Below are 22,404 nucleotides of genomic sequence, written 5' to 3'. Positions count from 1 at the left end.
TTTAGAATGCACTCTTTTCTACAAATATAATATTAAACTAAGATTTGCAAAGTACATCTTTGGTTGGGGATCAGTCTGTACTTCATCTCCCTGTATGAGTAGTACATTCATAGTGGTGCAGAGGTGATATAAAATGTGAAATTATTAATGGCAAAGCTTTACTTAGACTTTACTAAGAACACTGCAGAATCAGGACTTGACTGAGCAGTTCAGAAACCATAGACCATATGCATGAATTGTTATGCTCAAAAGGTCTTATGGGACATGCAGAATAGGTTTTCTGATTTCTAACTAGATCTGGCATGGGACCTATTTACCTTGCACTGTTTCATACTGTGCCCTGCTGGAGAGTTTAGAAATCACACAAGGCCAATGATTTTCTCTACTTTTATTTAGCTTACTTGATGAAAAATCTCATTCTTTTTAAAAAGACTCAATGACAACAATTCTTTATAATCTATGTGGGCATAATAGAGTACACTAACTATAACAACCCTATCCAATGTCTGCTAACCTAATCATCCCTTATTTTATTTATCACCACTGTTCAATGCCTCCTTATTCCAATCAAAGTAAGCAAAACACATCAATCTTTTACCATTCTGATAATTAGCAATATTAATTTCTGCAGAAATTAAGTGAGTTAAGTTAAATTCTTTGTCTTTAATATGCTCGTCATACTTCTATCCAATTAACTGTGTGAAATGCCTTTGCGCTTTTGTTTCCCTATCAATAACTAATTTAATTCAGTCTTAGTAGACTGAAAATTTATTTAATTCATACAAACCATACTTTACAGGAAAACAACAAATTACAGCAAATTACAAATCTTATTTCAAAACGCTATTTTATAACTGAAAAAGATCATTGAAAACTGGTTAACAACCTGCAAATCTATTTAGATTGCTAAGTATTGTTTGAGAGTATTGTATGTACTGACTGGCAAATGCTGATGACTCTACTTTTTTGTGTACAGAGGGAAGTCAGACATTTTTATTGCAAAATGCCGTCTGGAAAAGATGCAAAATAAAATAGCTAAAATGCAGAGGAAAAATAAAGGGAGGGGAACAAAGACCCCCTTCCCTTTGCTTATGGGGTTCAAAGGCATAACATGTAGCACCCTGCAGCAAATGGGAAGCTACACTAATTTTAAAGCCATAAAATGCTATAAAGTGCCCTGCAGGGCAGGACTACACTGAAGCTAGTTGCACCTAAATAAGATATGGTTCATTTACTTCGAAGCTTAGCCTAATGTAATCATCAGTGGATTTCTAGCCTAGAGTTGTAACAGGCAAGTAGCCGACACTGCAGAGGCGACACTCCCAGCCACTGAGGAGGCTTCAGTTAGATTGCTGTTGATTAGAAAATTTTTCAGTTTTGACAAGCACTTAATGAACATAAATCGCACCTTGATTGGTTTCCACTGGGGCCACAGGCACACCTGGGGGGGAAAGAGATCATCTCCTCCTACGAAAGACCTTAGGAAATCTACAATTGTGTTATAAGCTTAGCCAAAAACACGTATTTATAAAATACTGCTGGATGTAGCCACATCGTTATGCACACTGCTCTTATATGTTCAGTACTACTGGATAACACACAGTGATACTTTCAGTCTAAATTCAGAAATACAGGGTTACTTCCAAGTGCTGGGAGATGATATTCTTAAAAAGAAATTATGTTTGCCTTTGAAATGTTCCTAGCAAACTTTCTACTCCACTGGGAAAAGACATAGAAAGTTTAATACATTGTCATTTAGTGTGAAAAAAGAATGATTTCTATAAAAATACCAAAATCTGTGCAAATAAATAAAGCCTAAATGGAGGCTTAATATTGCACAGAAAATAAACTATGCATTATGGCTCTCCGATAATGCTAGTGAAAGCTACATTTACCAACCATTCCCTTTATCAAAGCAAACTCTGAAATGGCACTTATGTCTCTTATCAAACGCCCCCCCCCCCCCCCAAATTAATACTCAACTAATCAAAGTATGTTTTTAATTCTAATTTTCACATTGATTAGAACTGCGTTTTCCTTTAAAAAAAATAATGGATACTTTGACAATCAACCTCTATCCACTCCCTTCACAATGTTAGAAGATGAGCAATTAAATAGGCCTGAGATGGTATGTTTGATGTTGTTGGGTCCAGTGATGGTGTTGTCTGGGTGTATGTGGCAACAAAGTTGGCATCTGGGTTTATTGCAGGCTCTGGTACCAGTGTCCATGTTAAGTCTGCTTACTGCATTATTGTGGGTGAGGAGTTGTTTAAGATTGGGTGGCTGCCTGTAGGCAATGAAAGGTTAGGGAAACAGTTCAGGATCTCAATACCTCAGTGACTGCCTCTCCCCATATAAACCATCCCGGACTCTGCGTTCATCATCTGAGGCTCTTCTTTGTGTGCCTCCTCCATATGAGTTTCAGAGAATGGGCCTTTTCTGTACTGGCTCCCTGTTTGTGGAATGCTCTCCCCAGTGAGGTCTGCCTGGTACCTTCATTATATATCTTTAGGCACCAGGCAAAAACCTTCCACTTCCTTCAAAAATTAACTAACCTTGCAAGCTGGCAGGTTGTACATGAAAACTTTGCACTACGCCAATTCTTGCCACCAATGTTAAAAAGCAAACTATGAAGCAGTCTATCATCTGAGAGGAAGATAATGCCTCCCTGATCAGATGATTCACGTTTTGCAACAGAGATGTTCTATACATAAAGAAAAGTTCCCTGGGTAGTTTTCTGCCTAACAGAAATTGAAAACATGCACACTATTTGCCATATCTTCATTAAATAAACATATTGACCTACTATGGATTCTGAAATTTTTCCTTATGGGTTAACACAGTTACCTTTACTTCTTGTATATTTAAATAAAACACAATTATACTGAAAGCTGTTTACTTAATTTGTATCTTGCCACCTTCTTGAAAGAAGTTTGCTCTCTAGCCCATTTCTTTAGAAAAGCATTTGCAATTTCCTACATAACCTACAGGACACGGGTGGCGCTGTGGTCTAAACCACTGAGATACTCGGGCGTGCCGATCAGAAGGTCGGCAGTTCGAATCCCCATAATGGGGTGAGCTCCCGTTGCTCGGTCCCTGCTCCTGCCAACCTAGCAGTTCAAAAGCACGTCAAAGTGCAAGTAGATAAATAGGTACTGCTCCAGCGGGAAGGTCAACGGCGTTTCTGTTTGCTGCTCTGGTTTGCCAGAAGCGGCTTAGTCATCCTGGCCATATGACCCGGAAGCTGTCTGCGGACAAATGCCGGCTCCCTAGGCCAGTAAAGCAAGATGAGCGCCGCAAACCCAGAGCCGTCCACGACTGCACCTAACAGTCAGGGGTCCCTTTACCTTTACCGAACCTACTAGTGAAGAGATACTAGGAAATGTCAATGTAGGTTGAAATGATTCAAGCCTGTTGGATAATCTTAAATAGGGGGGGGGGGAGGTTACCAAATTTGCCCTGCACCAAAAAGAGGAAGCAAAAATATATATGAAAATAAAGCTTTGTGTTAATAAAGTGCATATAGCTTTAGAATAATTAGTGAAAGGCACAATACCTGCTCAGCAGCTCTACTCTTGTTGACAAATGCCAGTTTAGGAATATGAGAAAAACCTCTTCTCATATGACTATCTATAGGTAACTGGGGTGGGGAAAGGCATGTTGCCATGCAAAAGCCTTTTTATGGTGGAATCTCAAACTAGGAACCAGTAAAATGTCTTGCCATCTAGATGACCCTCAGGATTCCTTCCAACACTACAATTCTATGTTTCTATGATTTTTCATTATCACAAAGGTTTCACTGATGGGAAAAAGGAACACACACATTGGACTAGAACCAAACAGGTTAAAAGTAAGGGTATACCCTATTATGTGAAGACTAGATAGAACTATATTCCTCCATTTACTAATGTTGGAATAATTTTGAAACATGCAAACATGCAAGATATTCAGTTGCCTTGTAATCTTCATCCTCAGCTACATCATGCTGCATGCATTCTTATTGTGGCCAGGAGTGGCCTGGCTTTGTAGCAGGTATATTATGAGTAGAAAAAGACTTATATGGTACCACGACTCAGATTACATTTTGAATACCTTTTTTCAAACAATTCATATTTGAGAAGTGCTCTAGGGAGCAGAGACAGGAAACATGGGCTTTCTAGTCAAATTTCTAGTCTTTTTTCTTTTTAAATAATTTTTATTAAATATTTTCTTGGTTTACAAAAGTATGTGCATTGTCTCTTTCTTAAGCTTGTTTTCTACACATTAATTAGACCAGTTGTGAGACATTAGTGTTGCATACAGCACAGTGGAACCTTGGTTCTCAAACGCTTTGGTTCTCAAACACCAAAAATCCGGAAGTGTTCTGGTTTTCGAACATTTTTCGGAAGCCAAACCTCCAATGCGGCTGTCAGCTATTGTTTCCAGGGCACCTGCACCACTCAGAAGTGTGCCTTGGTTTTCGAACATTTTGGAAGTCAAACAGACTTCAGGAACAGATTAAGTTTGGTGCTTTTGTTTTTGCTATTTATTTTGCGTTTTTGTTTTTGAGGCTTTTTCGGTTAACTTGTTTTTGTGATTGTGTGGAACCCTGATTAATTGATCGTGTGTCTGCGGAAATGGATAAAAGCCCCCCATCCAAACAGTGACTATCATCAGTGCAGGTAAGAACTTTTTTAAAAAATTATTTTTTACCATCTACAATACTGTCTTATTTATTTTATAGTACAGTACATCGATTACTGCTTTCATTTTATGGATCAATGGTCTCGTTAGATAGTAAAATTCATGTTAAATTGCTGTTTTAGGGGTTGTTTTATAAAAGTCTGGAACATATTAATCAGTTTTGCATTACTTTCTATGGGAAAGCACGCCTTGGTTTTGGAACAATTTAGTTTTGGAACGGACCTCCAGAACGGATTAAGTTTGACTGTATAAGCACCACTGTATAAGGCTGAGGAAGAAAAGGGGGGAGAGAGGGGATGGGGTGGTAAAACTTATATTCATTAACTTAGTGTGGGGCTTTGTGGCAGTGTCACTTAGGTAGGTTCTCTTTCTATTCCCTTATTATATTTTTTTGGTAGTGAGAGAGGTGGGGGGGGCAGGACATGGTTGGTTGTCTTTAGCTGGCTGTAGTGAATTTGTGTGGAGGGGATTGTTGGGTCAAGTTAGCCATATTGATTCATATGCTGTCAGTCGATTCTTGTTGTCTTGTTGGTTTGTGTACGTGATAAAGGGGAGCCATACTGGGGGGAAGGTGCCCTCTTTTATTTGTCCCCATGTCAGTTTAAGTCTATTGGTTAGCTTTTCTGGTAAGGCTGTTTCCTATACCAGTAGTCCATGTTCACTCCTGACAGGTCTCTCCAGTGACTGGCTATGATGCTTCTGGCTGCTGAGCGTAGGTGAGTTATGAGCTCTTTATAGTGTGAGTGGGCATTATTATCTTGGAAGATGTTAAATAGGGCCAGTTCTAATACCTGTTTAGTTATTTTGCATATTCTTGTAGGACTGCTGTCCAGAAGGGTTGGGGGCATTCCCACCACATATGGAGGTATGTGCATGTGGAGGTGCATCAAATTATGTCTTTTGAAAAAGCAGTTACTATCTCCTACTCTGGTTTCTAGAGTGTATGTTCTACAACTTTTAGTTTCTCCACTGTGTGCTTAGAATTAATCTCATAATAAAATGGTAGTTCCTTTCTTTTCTTTTTTAAAGGTTGTTTTTATTAAATATTTTCTTGGGTTACCTAAGTATATATAGCACCTGTGCTTTTCAATACATAGAGTCCTTTCTACAACATGAGACACTATATTCAACATGAGACACTAATGTTTTAGACAATATATGGTTGGGGGAGAAGAAAGTGGGGAGAGAGAGCGGGGAAGAGAGAAGGTGGGTAGTAAACTTTTGTTCTTTTACTTAGTGTATTTGCAACGTTTCTGTGTTAACGTCAAATGGGTAGCTTCTCTTTCTATTCATGTATTAGTTTAATTAGGGGAGGATTGGGGGTCCCAAGGCCTGGTTGGTTGCCTTCAGTTGGCCACAGTGAGTTTTGCTTGTGAGTGCGAGGGGGAGGGGTTGTTAGGTCAAGTTAGCCGTATCGATTCATATGCTGTTGGTGGGTTCTTGTTGTTGCCTTGTTGGGCTGCGTTCTGAAGAATATTCACTAATTAGGCTTTTATGTTTCTTGATTATAAATCGGATTATTACTCATACAGTCATACCTCGGGTTGAAGTTGCTTCAGGTTGAGCGTTTTCGGGTTGCGCTCCACGGCGACCCGGAAGTAACGGAACGCGTTACTTCCGGGTTTCGCTGCTCGTGCAGACAGTCAAAATGACGTTATGTGCATGTGCAGAAGCGGCAAATCGCGACCCGCGCAGACGCGGGTTGCATTCACTGCAGGATGCGATCAGGGCTCCAGAACGGATCCTGTTCGTATTCAGAGGTACCACTGTAATTTGTGTGGGTCTGATTCCTGGTTTTGAAACATCATTTGATAACTGTGAAATGCATGCACACTTACATGTAAACTTGGATGATAGGTCAGTACGCCATTATCAGAGAGAGTAACATATTTCTTCTTCCACTCTTTATTTAAAGATCTGCAACTTCGCTTCAGCAGCATGCCCTATGAAGAAGAAAGAGGTAATATGAAACACACTGTTAGACATACACACACAAGTATATATATGTTCATATCCTATAAAGTTTTACAGCATTTGTTATTGCACTAACTATTTTGATATGGCTCCTTCATTCACATACTAGTGAGTACATTCTTTTAAAATAACATTATCAGTATACATACCCATCGTCCATACCCATCCCGCCGGCAGTGTCATATCTTATACATTTTAACTAGTTGGGGATACAAACCAGGAGGAAGGCAACAAGTTAAAGAGTGGTCCCAATATTGATCTTTGGAGGGACCCCACTTCTTATATCCATCCATGATGAGAACTGTCCATTTATTCCTACTCTCTGCTTCCTGTTCTTTAATGATCAATTTATGGGAACCCTTGTTAACGGTTCTGTGTGGCACCTTTAAGACTAATCAAGTCAAGCTACAATTCTGTACATATCTATTAGGGAACAATCTCTATTGAATTCAGTGGGACTTATTTCTGAATAATGCACGGTTATTGTGCTATGAACCCAAACCAGAAATTGTGACAGAAGTGGCCCCTTCTGAACCATGATAACACATAGGTGCTGAATTTATACAACTTCAGTGTTTAAGTACCCGCTATTTTGATGAAAGGAAGGAGGGCAAGGAGAAAACCAGAAGACCTTAGCCATGCCTAAATGATCTGCTAGCAGTTCCATGAAGTTGAGCATTCACCACTGTGGACATTACTTTGGAGAGAGTAACCTTCTGGCATGAAGACCTCACACTGACCTCCTCTGACTCAAATGACTGTAATAGCAGAAGCCCTAGTGCAACCAAAGTCTTCCCTGCTCTATCTGCTGGAGAAGGCTAGAATCCTATAAATGAAGAGGCATCTCTCTGTGAAAGGAGAGCCAGCCACTGAGAAGCTGCAGCTCATACATAAGGTTCAGACCAAGAGTAACTGCTGCTCAAGTAACATCTGAGCTATTTTCTCATATACCATTCATGAGTCATAGAATCATAAAATTATAGAATTGTCGAGTTGGAAAGGACCCCAAGGATCATCTAGTAAAACATTTGACCAATATTTGACCTATAAAGTCTTAAATAGATCTGGACCACAATACCTCAAGGACCGCCTCTACCCTTAGGAACCACCCATAGGAACTCAGTGATCATCATCTGAGGCCTTCTTTGTATGCCTCCTCTGTGAAAGGTCCAGTGGGTGGCAGGAGGGAGGCTCACCTGACAGCTTCATTACATAAGTTTAGGCACCAGGCAAAAATGTTTCTCTTCAACCAGGTGTTCGGCTGTGGGTTATTGGTTTGTTTTTTATTATGTACTTTCTATTCTCAATTTGTATTTTTCTGTTGTGAACTGCCCTGAGATGTTCAAATGGAGGGTGGTATACAAATTTAAACAATAACAATATCCCTTGTCCCAGGTGCTCCCCTGCTTTCAGCTTCACAAGACTTTTAGCAAAGACATTCTTGCCAACCGCTGTGAAGTGCAACATGTATCTTCCCAAAAGTCCTTCCTAAAGAAAGCACGGACCATGGTCCAAAAAGCCAAAGCTTTCCTGACGACACCACCTATGCAGCTAGTATTTTCCTCTCTCTTCCTGGGCCACAACCTTCAACAGGAAGGAGCGATTAAAAAACCCACCTATGCCCCAAAGCCCTTCAGCTTCTTGTGCAGAGTCTCATAGTCCCTTGCTATACGTCAAAGGCTGAGGCTGGCAGCATTGTTTGTATGAATCAGAAGGAAGGGGTTGTGGTCAGTGGGCTTTATATGAATCTGCATTCTCAGGCAGGAAGCAGGTCACTGCAATGCCCTTGGTCCTACGTACACCCTGAGACAGCACTCCAGCCCCCCCCCCCACTCAAAACATCCTAGCAAACACCCCTGTTTACAAGTCCTGGTCACAAGCTCCCAATCAGTTGTCCAGAGTGCCCCAGTCTTGCTTTGCCTTTGTCGAGGTCAGTGCTTACATCAGAACATAGATGAATCTACTTCATCTGATGATATAAATTAGATGTATCATCTTTAATGCTTGATGATAATATAAAAGAAAAAATAAAGCTTGCAAGATGTCAGTATTTCCACTAGTGTGCTCCTAAGTTATTTAATATACCCTATATTCTACCCACCATTTCCAGCTGAGGACAATAGTGACTAAGCACTGTTGACAGGACATATTTTATCTAGCTGTGCTTGCAGAAAGGTGACTTATGTGAAGGCCACAAAACTAACCTTTAGAATGCTGTAAATGTTTTAAAGGGAAGTTTTAGTATGAAAAAGCAGTTTATTATCAATTTGCAGAAGTTCTATTTCTCAAATAGCATTAATCATCATGCTGATGAGTAAGTGATCACAAACACCCACCACGTTTCTTACTGGGCAGATTAGCCTCCACTGTTAATTTAACTGGCTGATGTGATGACGACAATCAGTGGTCGCACAACAGAAGCCTCATCTGTTCAAATAATGGCTGCTATGACTGTCTTCAAATACAGTGGTACCTCGCAAGACGGAAAACTCGCAAGATGAAAGGGTTTTTGGTTTTTTGAGCTGCTTCGCAAGACGATTTTCCCTATGGGCTTGCTTCGCAAGACGGAAACGTCTTGCAAGTTTGTTTCCTTTTTCTTAAAACCGTTAATACAGTTGCGACTTGACTTCGAGGAGCAACTCATAGCATGCGGTGTGGTAGCCTTTTTTGAGGTTTTGGAAGACTTTGGTGATTTTTGAAGCTTTTCCAAAACTTTTCCGACACCGTGCTTCGCAAGACGAAAAAAATCGCAAGACGACAAAACTCGAGGAATGAATTAATTTCGTCTTGCGAGGCACCACTGTAATGTAAAACAGGCTTTAAAACAATGACGTGATCCCTAATTTACAGAAATATTCATGTTGCAACTCTTCAGTTACAAGGAGGGGCATTTTAGTTAGAGAAAAATGATATCATATCATATATCTCATCCCATCCTTCCTCCCAAGGGAGCCCAGGACAGCATTTACTGAATACTAGTGCACCACTCCTAAACCTGTGTAAATTCTATACACATGCAGTCTTCGTATAACATCACTGCGTTGTAACATCTTGAGTTGGGAGATGGCTCAAACACAAGTGGAGGAAAAACTAGGCTGAATGCAACCGAAAACTGGTGAAGGCTCATCATCGAGCCTACCTAGTGGCAGTGAAGGCAGCAGAGAAGGCCTACTTTGCTGCCTCCATTGCATCCTCACTATGGCGTAACTGCTTGCCTTGACCAGGATCTTGACTCCGCTGTTATAGTAGACAAATCTCAAGGGATGTCCAGAGCATTCTCTAGTCTAGTCGTGTTGGATGAGTTGCAGTTAGTAAGACGTGAGGATGTGGACAAGGTGATTTGATTGGACAGGGCAACCACTTGTGCTCTGGACCCTTGCCCCTCTTGGCTTTTTAAAACTAGCAGGGAGGGATCTATTAATGCCTCCTTGCGAGAGGGGTGGTCCCTGCCTGATTGAAGGAGGCAGTGGTAAAACCACTCCTCAAGAGCCCCTCCCTGGACTTGGAAAATCACTACTGGCTGGTTGCTAATCTCTCCTCCTGCAGTGATGCCCTTTTAAATGTGTGTGTCTGGGGGGGAATTATTGATTTTTTGTTGTTCTTATTTGTACTATGTATTTTATTGTTTTTATACTGTAATTTTATGTTGTGAAACTGCCTGAGATCTGCGGATGAAGAGTGGTAAGTAAGCAAGCAAGCAGGCAGGCAGGCAAACCAAACTTTGAAATGGTACACAGGCACATGTGATCCAATACCAACCCAGTAAAATAAAGGCTGTAAGAGTAACAACCCTTTATGAAATTCTCTAACATGTTTGAAAAGAAACGGGTGTCTTCCACAAGTCACAGAATGGTGAGATTGTTGCAGTATTACTTTTGAGCCTTTTTCTCCCACAGTTGAGATACAGTGATTGCCTCATATTCATAGAAACTGTGGTCTCCAGCACAATTCAAAGAAAGGATTCTGTTTTGTACAAGGACTGCATGTAGTACAAAGGACGCCTGGACGGTTAAGTCCAGTTGAATACGACTATGGGGTGCAACGCTCATCTTCACTTTTAGGCCAAGGGAGCCAGCATTTGTCATGTGGCTGGCATGACTTAGCTGCTTCTGATGCAACGGGACACCGTGACGAGGGCCAGAGGACATGGAAACGCTGTTTACCTTCCTGCCGCAGTGGTACCTATTTATCTACTTGCACTGGTATGCTATCGAACTGCTAGGTTGGCAGGAGTGGGACAAAGTGACAGGAGCTCACCCCGTTGTGCAGATTCGAACAGATGACCTTACAATCAGCAAGCTCAAGAGGCTCGATGGTTTAAACCACAGTGCCAGCCATGTCCTTTTCCACCATACATGTCTGCAAATAATGCCAGATTTACAGAAGCTGCCTCAGTTTCTGCTTTGATCCTGAAATGCCCCGCTTTTCCTTAGGACGCCCCAATTTCCATTTGAGAAATGCTGGAAGGTATGCAACATTCCAAGTGTCCTAAATACATCATGTTCAAGGACCTTTGGATCGGAGCCTGAGCAGGGGACCCCACTGCAGCAGAGAGAGTGGGAAAGAAAAGTCCACTGTGTGCAAGCAAAATGCCACCCAAGGTTCTTGAGATGCAAGCCATTATTTCAGTAACTCATGAAACACTCCATTATATTCACTAAAATTGTGGACAAACCATGTTGTGAGGAAGAGGACTGCCAAGTTGTGTTTCATCTCATGTAGTTCCACAGTAGATACACATATTTGATTGTTAACTTAAGTCAAGAGTGTGTTGCTATTGTACTCTAAAAAGACAATACAGTGGTGCCCCGCAAGACAAATGCCTCGCAAGACGAAAAACCCGCTAGACGAAAGGGTTTTCCGTTTTTCGATGCGCTTCGCAAGATGATTTTCCCTATGGGCTTGCTTCGCAAGACGGAAACGTCTTGCGAGTCTTGCGATTTTTTTTGCTCCCCCCTTTTTCTAAGCCGCTAAGAGCCTTTTAGCCGCTAAGCCGCTAAGCCTTAAATAGCCGCTAAGCTGCTAAACCGCTAATCCGCTGAGCCGCTAATAGGGTTGCTTTGCAAGACGAAAAAACCGCTAGACGAAGAGACTCGCGGAACGGATTATTTTCGTCTTGCGAGGCACCACTGTAACTTTGATCAGCAGGCAAAGATATGCACCAGTTAATCAAAATACCTGCCAACTTAATTTCAGTACTGCTGATCCAAATATGTAAAGTATTATATAATGCCACACTCCCTCTAACAGCAATCTCATACAGTGATACCAACAGGATTAGAGCCACAATGGGGTCAACAGGAAAACAAAGGGAGGTATCAGCATCATCAGGAGAACCTTGAGGCTTGCAGTACAAGTCAACTTTACAAAGCAAGCTACCACCTGAGAGGGGAATAAAATAAAATAAAATCCCAAAACAGCCCAATGTGGATTGAGCATGTTAAGTGCCTAAGGAATGTTGAGTATCTGTTGGAAAAAATGAAAGGAAAAGTGGAAAGGGAGGGGAAGGAATATGGTATCCTGAGGGAAGAGATGACTGGCTACTGGAATCCTGAACAGGAACACACTTATAACACTACGGCATTTTGTTGCCGATTGCAGTTCTCCCTACCAAAAATTCAGATTATTTTTAAAAGCCAAAGATTGTTTGTTCAATTGTGTTAGGTTTAGCACATCTCTCACACACGACACAGCAAGCTGGCAGTTTAACTCCTTTAGCTTTATTTGGCAATTACAAGCTTACAGCAAGCAGAGCCTCCCACAGCTCATTCTTCACTATCGGAGTCAGTTGACTTGACTGGCCTCCGGCCCCTTCCAAGGCCAGATATATGCTGAGCCCGCCCCCCGCTTTCCAGCTGGTCTTTCTTTGCTGTAATCGCTTGCTCCGCCTCCTACTTCTGGGAAACTCGGGTGCAGCCAATTCCTCCTCCTCTGGAGTTGAATCCAACCCCCTACTACCACCTGCCTCCTGCATCTCGGTGTTGCTTTGAGAAGTGACAGGCAGCCTTCTGTTTTCCTCTGCCTCTTCCTCCCCCTCTGCCATGTCTCTGATAAATTGTGTCTTCCAAATACTAGGTATAGACAGGCCAGAAAATACCTTTATTTCCAAAAAAATATTCAGTTAGCTGTAAGTAAACCCTCGGCTCTTATAAAAACAGACTTTTTATTCAGGAAATTCAGATTATATAGCTAGCTAGCTACTGAAATACATTGTAATTCTATGCAGGAACATCTTCATTAGCAATATTAGGGGGCAAGTCTTAAAATGTGATTTCTTGACCAGGGTTTAAAATTTATTCTTACAATAATTGTGAATGCAATTCTATCTCTATGATGTTCACACCATATACCCGTACACACTGTTGTTTGCTTACTACTTCAGTAACTTACTCCAGAAAAAACTCTGAATCTAACAACAGATGTGTGACTTTCAAGCTCTTTACGTACTGTTTCAACTCATTTCCCTTTGAACACCTTTCTATGAATACATATTCTGTGTCTAGTCCCAGGAGGTCATTGTAAGCCAAAAGCAATGTAAAGAATACAATGTTTAAATAACTCACATTAAATAACAACATAATGAATTTAAGTCTTATCTTAAATCCATCTCTAAGTGGCTCACTATAGCCCAAAGCTGTGATAATCACCAATCATAAATTTATATTAAAGCTCTATTCAATAGCAATTATTTACCAACAAATATTTATTGATTCATTTGCTGTTAAGGTCTGAGTTCCTAACTGAGCCAATCAACCTCAGATACTGCCTTCAAAGCACAGAACTATGGTCCAGACCACTGCCATTCTTAGCATCAAGACTGTTTTGGTAACAATGTGCAGCTAATGAGTAGAACTCCACCTGGGATCAATTAAAAGTAGTGGTTGACCAATCAGGGAAGTGATGTACTACACACATGTCCTCTAGTAAGGGTGTGCAATGACTACATGATTTACCTTATCTGTATCTGTAGCATCTGGAAGCAACCCAAATTTTCACTGTGATTCAATTTGTTATTCAGCTCCAAATTTGATCTGTTAAATCTGAAGCTCTATTTTATCTTTGTTGGTGGATCTAAAAACAGCTAAAAACTCCTCTCTTTTTACATAAGTGGATGGAATGTGTAGGTAAAGGAGCCTTTCCAAAGTGCATTAAGTTAACTGAATTTCAGGCAGATATATTCAGGGGTTTTTGTGCAGGAAATCTGTAAAGTTTTCTTTTATTAAAAAAACACATTTCTGCTAAAAATTGGATGCAAATTGCAGGCATGGATCACCATTCTGAGGGGATGAAGTCTGCCTAGTTTCAGAAAGATTGGTGCAGTGGTTCTTCTGCAAGGGCAGACTTTATCATTTTGGAGTAGGAAAATAGAAACCACATTCCTTCTCCTAAGAGGGCAATCAGTTTGAAAACTGGGTACATAAAAGAGGTCCCCCTGCCAAAGTTCATATAAATAGGTCCAGGAGCTAAAAAAAAAAGGGGGGGGCACCAGTTTTTTCTTGCCCGCTTCCTGGAAGTAGCCTCCGTGAAGGAAAAGACTGCTATGATTTTCAAATGTTTGTTAGGAGAAATAACAGTTGAGAAAGAAACAGGCGACCCAGCTCACAGTAAAAACTCGGAGAAAGGTGACCCATATGAATAACAACTCTGTTTATTTGCTTCAACTTTCCTTCTCCAAATCACCGTGATTAAAAGATAGACCTGTCCGTCAAAAGATTCCCCTACCTCTCCACCCCATCCCGTCTTGAGCTCTGGGCATTTCCCCAGTCAGCTTGGGGGTTTTTCCCCTTAAAAAAGTGAGGAAAGGGGAGAGAGACAGTTGCATGCTTAACATTTTGGAAAAACCAAGGTCCCAGTGTTACTCAGAAGCTAGCAAAGTTCTTGACCTATTCAAATCATGCCACTGAATGTGGTATATGAAATGGCTGGCTATGCACTTCATATGTGTATGCATTTACATGGATGTACAATATGGGAAACATATATCCAGTGGCGTAGCGTGGGTTGTCAGCACCCGGGGCAAGGCAAGTAATTTGCGCCCCCTAACCTGTGGATTTGCGCCCCCTAACCCGTGGATGTGCGCCCCCTAACCTGTGGATTTGCCCCAACCCCAGATGTTGCACCCGGTGCGGCCGGCCCCCCCTGCACCCCCCACTCTACGCCACTGCATATATCCCACTTATAGATTCAACTTCTAGAGAACTCCAAGGATTTTTTTCCTGGTACCTAGACCCCATTGATTTTGGTGGTAGAAGCAAAATCAGAATGAAGGAGTTTTGTTAGGTGTTTTGTTATACTATAACAGTCCCAGTTTGCATAGTCAATGACAAAACACATTGGCACACACTATCCTGCTGCTGCATCCTCTCAGTCAAGTTTGTCAGGAAAGACAAGCCAGAGCTCCAATTGATGAGGAGGTGGCCTCAAATGGTGCCCCTTTTTTCTTGTTGGTCACCTACTCATGTGGCACACACTGCCCACCTTCCAGGTTTACATGAAATGGTTATGTGGTGCTATGCCAATTGATGCCAGATTTATTCTTCATTCTTGAGATGAGGCAGTGAATAAATTATGCACCAGGCCCATGGGGTCATCTGGAGTTTTGGAGTACACTGCCAGCAATATGCTGATGACACACAGCTCTACGTCTCCTTTACATCTGCAGGTGAGGCAGCGGAAGTGCTGGACCAGTCTCCTGCCTCGGTAATGGCCTGCATGAGCGCCAGCAAACTGAAGCTCAATCCAGATAAGACTGAGGTACTGTTAGAGGGCAGTTCCCTAGACCGGATGGCTGGGAGGTGGCCTGCTCTTGATGGGGTTACACTCCCTCTGAAGGAGCATGCACACCTTGCAGGTACTCCTGGATCCTTTGCGGTTACTTGAGGCTCAGGTCGCCTCAGTGGCCCAGAGTGCCTTCTATCAGCTTCAGCTGGTGGCCCAGCTGCGCCCCTGTCTGGACAGGGACAGCCTAACTACTCTTTTGTAGGCTCTGGTAACCTCTAAGTTAGATTACTGCAATGTGATATACATGGGGCTGCCTCTAAAAAGAGTTCAGAAATTTCAGCTGGTGCAGAATTCAGAGGCCAGGTTTCTTACCGGGGCAATATGGTTTGACCACGTAATGCCAATTCTTGCCTGCCAATTGGTTTCCAGGGCCAATTCCAAGTGCTGGGTTTAACCTATAACTTTAAACAGCTCAGGACCTGAAGGACCGACTTCCTCCATATGTACCACTGATGGGAACCCTGTGACCCTCATCTGAGGCCCTTCTTTTTCTGCCTCCTCCACAAGAGATCCAGCAACATGAGAAGAGGCCTTTTCTATGGTGGCTCCTTCTATGTGGAATGCTCTTCCCATGGAGGCTCGCCTGGTGTCTTCATTACATATCCTTAGGTGCCAGGCAAAAACATTCTGCTTCTCCCAGGCCTCTGGCAAATTTAACAATCTGCAGCCTTTTAAACTGTGGCAGGGGCTATTGTTTTTGTTTGTCATTGTGGTATGTATTTTTGTGTTTTTATTTTGTGAGCCGCCCTATGATCTTAAATGTATTGAAATTATCATACAGCATCTGCTCTAAAATACTTCAGCAGTTATACTCAGTTCAACATCAGGCTAGTCAACATTCTTTGCTTTGCAGCACAGAGTTCCCTTTGCTTTCTGCAGTGTTTCTCCTCCTACCCACAACAAAGACACTATTCTGCTAATAAGCAGCAGATTTAATAGCCCCTTGGTACAAGTAGTTGTTTATCTCTCCACATCAGAGAAAGTCCAAATTTCCCAAGAAGAATGTAGTTAACTTTAGCGATGGAGCATTTATTTAGTGCTGAATAAACCCAGCAGTGGAACTGGGATGTCTTTGGGTATAGAAATCAGCAGCTCTTTAGTCCAGTTTAAACCATTTTATGCACCAACACAATTGACTACAATGGATATGAAAACAGCATGGCCTATTATACTACATTCTATAAAATTCAGTAACTGTATAAATCTAATACATTTTATTTATTTTGCAGGGCAGAAAATAGGAATATTCTTTCACAAAGGCAAAATATGAGCATATGTTGAATACTTATAGCTGTATCCAAAATCTGAGTTAACCAACTTCAGCCCTCAGTCATTTCACCTTATATCATGTTTTCTAGCCAGATATAAAAAAGTGGTATAGATGGGGGGGGGCTGGAAGGAAGAGAGCCCCACAATGCTTTAAAAACAGAAGTAAACTTTCCATTCTCATCGAAACTGTTTCCATAGGAACATCAGGAACAACACTTAATAGAAGCTTCTCTTTTTTAAAAAATCCATGTTTGGTACTGGACCCCCTCCCCCAGACAAGCTATTTCACAAATGGTTTTTGCAGCTCACTCTGTAGATCCTTCCATGAAGTAGTGAAAAAGAATATAGGATCCTTAACCAGTTCCCTTGTGGCCCCCTCCTTTTTTGTTGGTAATATTTCTGTCATTCTACCAGGGTGTACGGTACAAAGGGTTACACTTTAATTGAGCTGTCAGCATCTCCAACAATCCTATAAAACTTCGATTATGCACGGCAGGGTTAGTGACACACTTGTTATTGTGGATGCCCTATTTGCTAAACCTAACCACCCCACCTCACAGGTCACATAACCCAAGCGACCTTCCTGTCATTAGCTGCGTCTATTCCTACCTCACTGCTGTGAAAATCACACAAGTGAAGGCTTCAAAGCCCTTACCAGGACTGAATTCGACCAGGAGCTAATCACCCACAAATCCAGCTCAAATGGCAATAATTGGCTAAACTGCTCACCTCTCCAGAGCTCAGCAGTAATTTGGGATAATAAAGAAAAGAATTATTCAGCTAACTGCCCTGAAATGTATGTTTTGTGACCGACACACTTCACATTTTAATAATGATGGACACAAAATCCAATTTAATGTAACATCTACTGAATAACAAAACCTGGAACACTGAGAGAAAAACGAAAGGTTTTTTTAAAAAAACGTGGCCCATATTATTTCACAAAAAGGGTTCACACTTCATGTTGTGGACCAAAAAGGGCTTTGTGAGCAATCCTTAAACCCTGAACTATATGAGTTTTTTGAAATAAGAGAACGTCCCAAGTTAAAAATAATATGTATCTGTTCCTCAAACCTGTGCAAGGTGGAGTGTGTGTGCGTGTGTGTGCTTTTAGGCTGATGAGTACCTTCTTGATTTTTCTAGCTGCTCTCTGGTTTATCTTTCTTTCCTTTCACCTGGCCCTCTCCTGTTAGGGGAGGGGCCACAGATCTATGGCTGAGCACATCCTTTTGCATGCCACAGGTGCCGCCTTCAGCAGACCTTTCTCTGTCTAAGACCCTGAATAGCCTCTAATGCAAAGTGCAGACAATACTGGGCTATATGTAACCAAGATCTGACTCAATATCAAGCAGTGTCATCTGATTGTATAACACAGACCCCTCATAAGGATGCCCTTAGTTAGTGCTACTTACTCAGACGCCAAAACATCTCAGCAGAGATGCAAGACTTGACCTCACTGAGGCACAAGTATCACTCTGGAATGGAGAAATGAGATGGGCCATCAACAGGATGACTTCTGAATGCCCTCTCTATTTCTGTGTAGCTCCCTTTACTCCCTGGTGTACCAGGAAGTTGTGAGTGATAAAATAGCCTGGGTGAAGACTAGAGTGCAAATGGCAGAAATCTTGTGCCGAAGCCAACTGAACACTGGTTTGCCTACCATGAAGAAGGCCCACTTTGCTGCCTCAGTCACATCTTCTACTAGTGGTTCAGAGGTTATTGGTCCCAGGGGGAGTTTCCTTGGAGGCTTGCTGTGATGAGTTTAGGAGGGTAAAACTGCTTGGCTTGACACCACAGTTGGTGCAGAACCAAACACCATATCCAGTCAGGTTTTATGGCATCAATTTCTTCTCTTGAGGCTTGAAGACACTGACACAGTGCTAGCAGTTATGTGTCCAACCACATGCTTCCTTAATCCCTGTCCCTCTTGGTTAATAAAATCTAGTCAGTAGGGCATGTCTGGGTGGGCTCAGGGTGTGGAAAAAGGGCCATTAAGGGATGAGTGGTACCCATTGCTTTGAAAGAGGTGGTGGTATGTTCACTCCTTTAAAAGCCTAGTCTGGCAATTGAGAGTGGTGTGCCAGAGCAGCTGCAGGCTTTCTTGGATGAATTGATCTAGACCCATTTCTGAAGGCAACCGTGTATCAGGAATTTTTTTATGACTACTGTTTTACAATTTTTTATGTGCTGTAAGATGCCCCGAGTAGCTGGGGAAAGCCAGCCAGATGGGCGGGGTATAAATAATAAAATTATTATTATTGCTATTATTATTTTACTCTTGATTCAGACCTGGTTTCAGGAACAAATCAGACTTGGTTGCCCTGATGGATGAGGGCAAGGGGAGTGCAATCTTACTTACTTTCTTGATCTCTCAGCATCTTTTGATGCCATTGGCCATGTTATCCTCCTGAATTATATGAGATGGGTGTCAGGGGTACTATTTTATGGTGGCTCAGTTCCTACATGCAGGGTCCAGAATGTTTATCAGCCCCATGGCATTAGGTTAGGGAGTGCCACACATGGGATCTGTCATTAGGGAATATGGAGCAAAGTGTCATCCATATGCCAATGACACCCCACTCTATTTCTCCATAACATCTGAAGTAGAAGTGGCCATGCAGGCTTTGGCCAGTGTCTGGCAGCAGTTGTGGGCTGGATGAGGACAATAAACTAGATACAGCAGCTAGATTTTTAACCAGGGTGCCCTTGCCAACACCATGTAAGATCTCTGCGGAAGGAGTTGTACTCACTGTCAAAATGCAACCAGGCACAGTTCAAACTCCTCATTTTAGCATTTAGCACCCTAAACAATTGGGGGCCAGGATTCCCAAGAGACCACCATGCCCACTAGATCAGTAACTGTGTCCTCAGATGGGACACTGCTGAGAGAGTACCATATACCCTGGAGGTGCACCTAGTATGTACTAGGAACTGGGCTTTTAGTGTTACAGCTGCAGCTCTCTGGAATAAATTACCAGATTTTTTGTTTTTTTATTATAATTATTTTTTATTAAATTTTCATATATCCATTATTACATCATAACAAAGAACATAATTTCTAATTTCAAAATCTTCCCCTCCCCTTGGATTTCCCCCAACCTCCTTCTCTGGTTTATTTTAAAATAGAAGGAGGAGGAGGAGGAGCAGGAGGAGGAGAAGAGCTTGGATTTGATATCCCGCTTTATTACTACCCGAAGGAGTCTCAAAGTGGCTAACATTCTCCTTTCCCTTCCTCCATCACAACAAACACTCTGTGAGGTGAGTGGGGCTGAGAGACTTCAGAGAAGTGGGACTAGCCCAAGGTCACACAGCAGCTGCATGTGGAGGAGCGGGGAAGCGAACCCAGTTCACCAGATTACGAGTCCGCTGCTCTTAACCACTACACCACACTGCATATTTCTTGCATATTTCCTTTTCACTCATTTTTTATATTTAAACATATTTGTATAAATTTTGCTGATTACCAGATTTAATCCGACAGGCACCAAGTGTGATGATGCTTAGGTGTCCACTGAATACATTTTTGTTTAGGAAGGCTTTCCCTGGGGTGTAACCCAATCATATATGGAAGATCTAATTTTGTATCTAATGAAATTGTCTTGTTGTTTTTAGAGTTTATATGGATGGTTTTATTGTTGAGTTTGTTGAATTGATATTTTTTGGTTGTGCTTGTGTTTCAGTGTTTTATTCTGTTTTTACCATGTACACCACTTCAATGGCTTTAAGCTGTGCAGCAGTCCATACCTTTGATTATTATTATTAATTGCCTGTGTATGGTAAGTTGTGGCTTATGGCTTGCTGTGTGATGCAAACATGAACTCCCCTATGAGGAACATTATGGCATTTGAGGGTTTTTTCAGTTTAAGGAAATATTGGTATATAAAATTATGTATGGCATGGAGAAAGTGGATAGAGGAAAGCTTTTCTCACAGCACTCATGAATATCCAATGAAGATGAATGTGGGAAGATTCAGGGCGGATAAAAGAAAGGACTTCTACAGGCAGCACATAGTAAAAGCATGGCACTTGCTCCCACAGAAGGAAGGGATTGCCACCCACTTGGAAGGCTTTAAAAGACTAGCCAAATTCATGGGGGACAAGGCTACCAATGGCTACTAGCCACGAAGCCTCTCCTCTGCCTCCACTGTTGGAGGCAGTATGCCTCGGAACAACATTTGCTGGAAACTGCACACAGGAGAGTGCTCTTGGGCTCAGGTCGTGCTTTGGGGCTTCTCATGGGCATCTAATGGGCCACTGGGAGAAAAGGAAGCAGGACTAGATGGAACACTGGCTTGATCCAGCAGGACTATTCTGATGTTCTTAAAATAAAAATTCAGTGAGTTTTTCCAAAACGGAGCCAGCACAGTGTAGTGATTAGAGTGTTGGACCAAGGCTGGGAAAGCCAAGATTCAAATCCCAACTCAAACAAAAACCTCACTGAGTGACCTTGGGCCAGTCACAAACTCTCAGTTTGGCCTTCTACACAACGCTGTTGTGCAAATAAACTAGTGGGAGCACCATGTATCAAGTTCTCTGGAGGAAATGCAGCATACAAATATAACAAACAAACAAACAAACAAACAAACAAACATTCTATTACTTTAAGGTAAAGGTAAAGGGACCCCTGACCATTAGGTCCAGTCATGAGCGACTCTGGGATTGCAGTGCTCATCTCGCTTTACTGGCCGAGGGAGCCGACGTTTGTCTGCAGACAGCTTCTGGGTCATGTGGCCAGCATGACTAAGCTGCTTCTGGCGAATCAGAGCAGCGTATGGAAACACCGTTTACCTTCCCGCCGGAAGGTATTTATCTACTTGCACTTTGACGTGCTTTTGAACTGCTAGGTTGGCAGGAGCTGGGACCGAGCAACGGGAGCTCACCCTGTCACGGGGATTCGAACCGCCGACCTTCTGAGTCCTAGGCTCTGTGGTTTAACCCACAGCACCACCAATTAAATTTTGGCAAATAGTTGGAATGTTTGATGATTTTGTATGGCAACAGCAGAGTGCTTCAGGAGTATTTAAAATACTATGAAACTAGAACCTAGTTCTTACAGACAGAATATGAGGTGATAAAGCTCTGTCTGGACTGTACAATTTCAAGCTAAATGCTATTCCATATAAATTCCATTCTTACTGAAAATTACACATCAATGAGGTGGGTTCCAGGGTAGCTTAATTTCTGATGTGCAAGGTTTCTATGTGGTGGGTTAAAAAAAATTGTATAGAGGAGCATTCAATTATGTGGAACCCAAGACACACATTTACCTGTTCATCTTAATGATGCCTATGCTATCTGAAACTATGTGGGAACCCAGCTTATGAACAAACATTGTCTTACAAGTCTGATGTAGGTATAAAAGAAAAATGTAAATGTGTTATCACACACACCAGATAAAGCCATTTTCTCTGTACTGATGCTGAATGAAGCCAGATCCTTTCTATATGATTAGAGACATGGGATGCACTAAATGTTTCTCTGATTCTCTGAGTTTATTGCAATGATTGCACTGCAATTTGTTCTAAAGATTCATCCACACCTACTTGCCTGATCTACAGCCTTTTGAGTACAGTGGTACCTCGGTTTAGGAACAGTCCTGTTTACGAATGATTCAGTTTACAAACTCCGCAAAACCGGAAGTAGTGTCCCAGTTTACGAACTCTACCTTGGTCTAACAACGGAAGCCAAATGGTGGAA

The 22,404-nt window shown here is 41.9% G+C and overlaps 1 protein-coding gene across 13 annotated transcripts in view; it reads right to left on the bottom strand.

The window, feature by feature from the left end:
• The window catches only part of AGAP1 (ArfGAP with GTPase domain, ankyrin repeat and PH domain 1), a 335,950-nt gene that overhangs the window by 154,677 nt on the left and 158,869 nt on the right, over positions 1-22,404 (bottom strand). For all 13 annotated transcript variants that reach the window (XM_028702820.2, XM_077918621.1, XM_028702829.2 and 10 more), the window contains one exon: positions 6,522-6,626. In XM_028702820.2, the coding sequence (XP_028558653.1) occupies positions 6,522-6,626 (105 nt within the window). The remainder of the gene's footprint in view (positions 1-6,521; positions 6,627-22,404) is intronic.

Source organism: Podarcis muralis, chromosome 1, assembly GCF_964188315.1.
Source record: "Podarcis muralis chromosome 1, rPodMur119.hap1.1, whole genome shotgun sequence".
Taxonomy (NCBI): Eukaryota; Metazoa; Chordata; class Lepidosauria; order Squamata; family Lacertidae; genus Podarcis; species Podarcis muralis.
The sequence above is the reverse complement of the archived record's forward strand: the minus strand, read 5'-3'. Positions and strand labels throughout refer to the sequence as shown.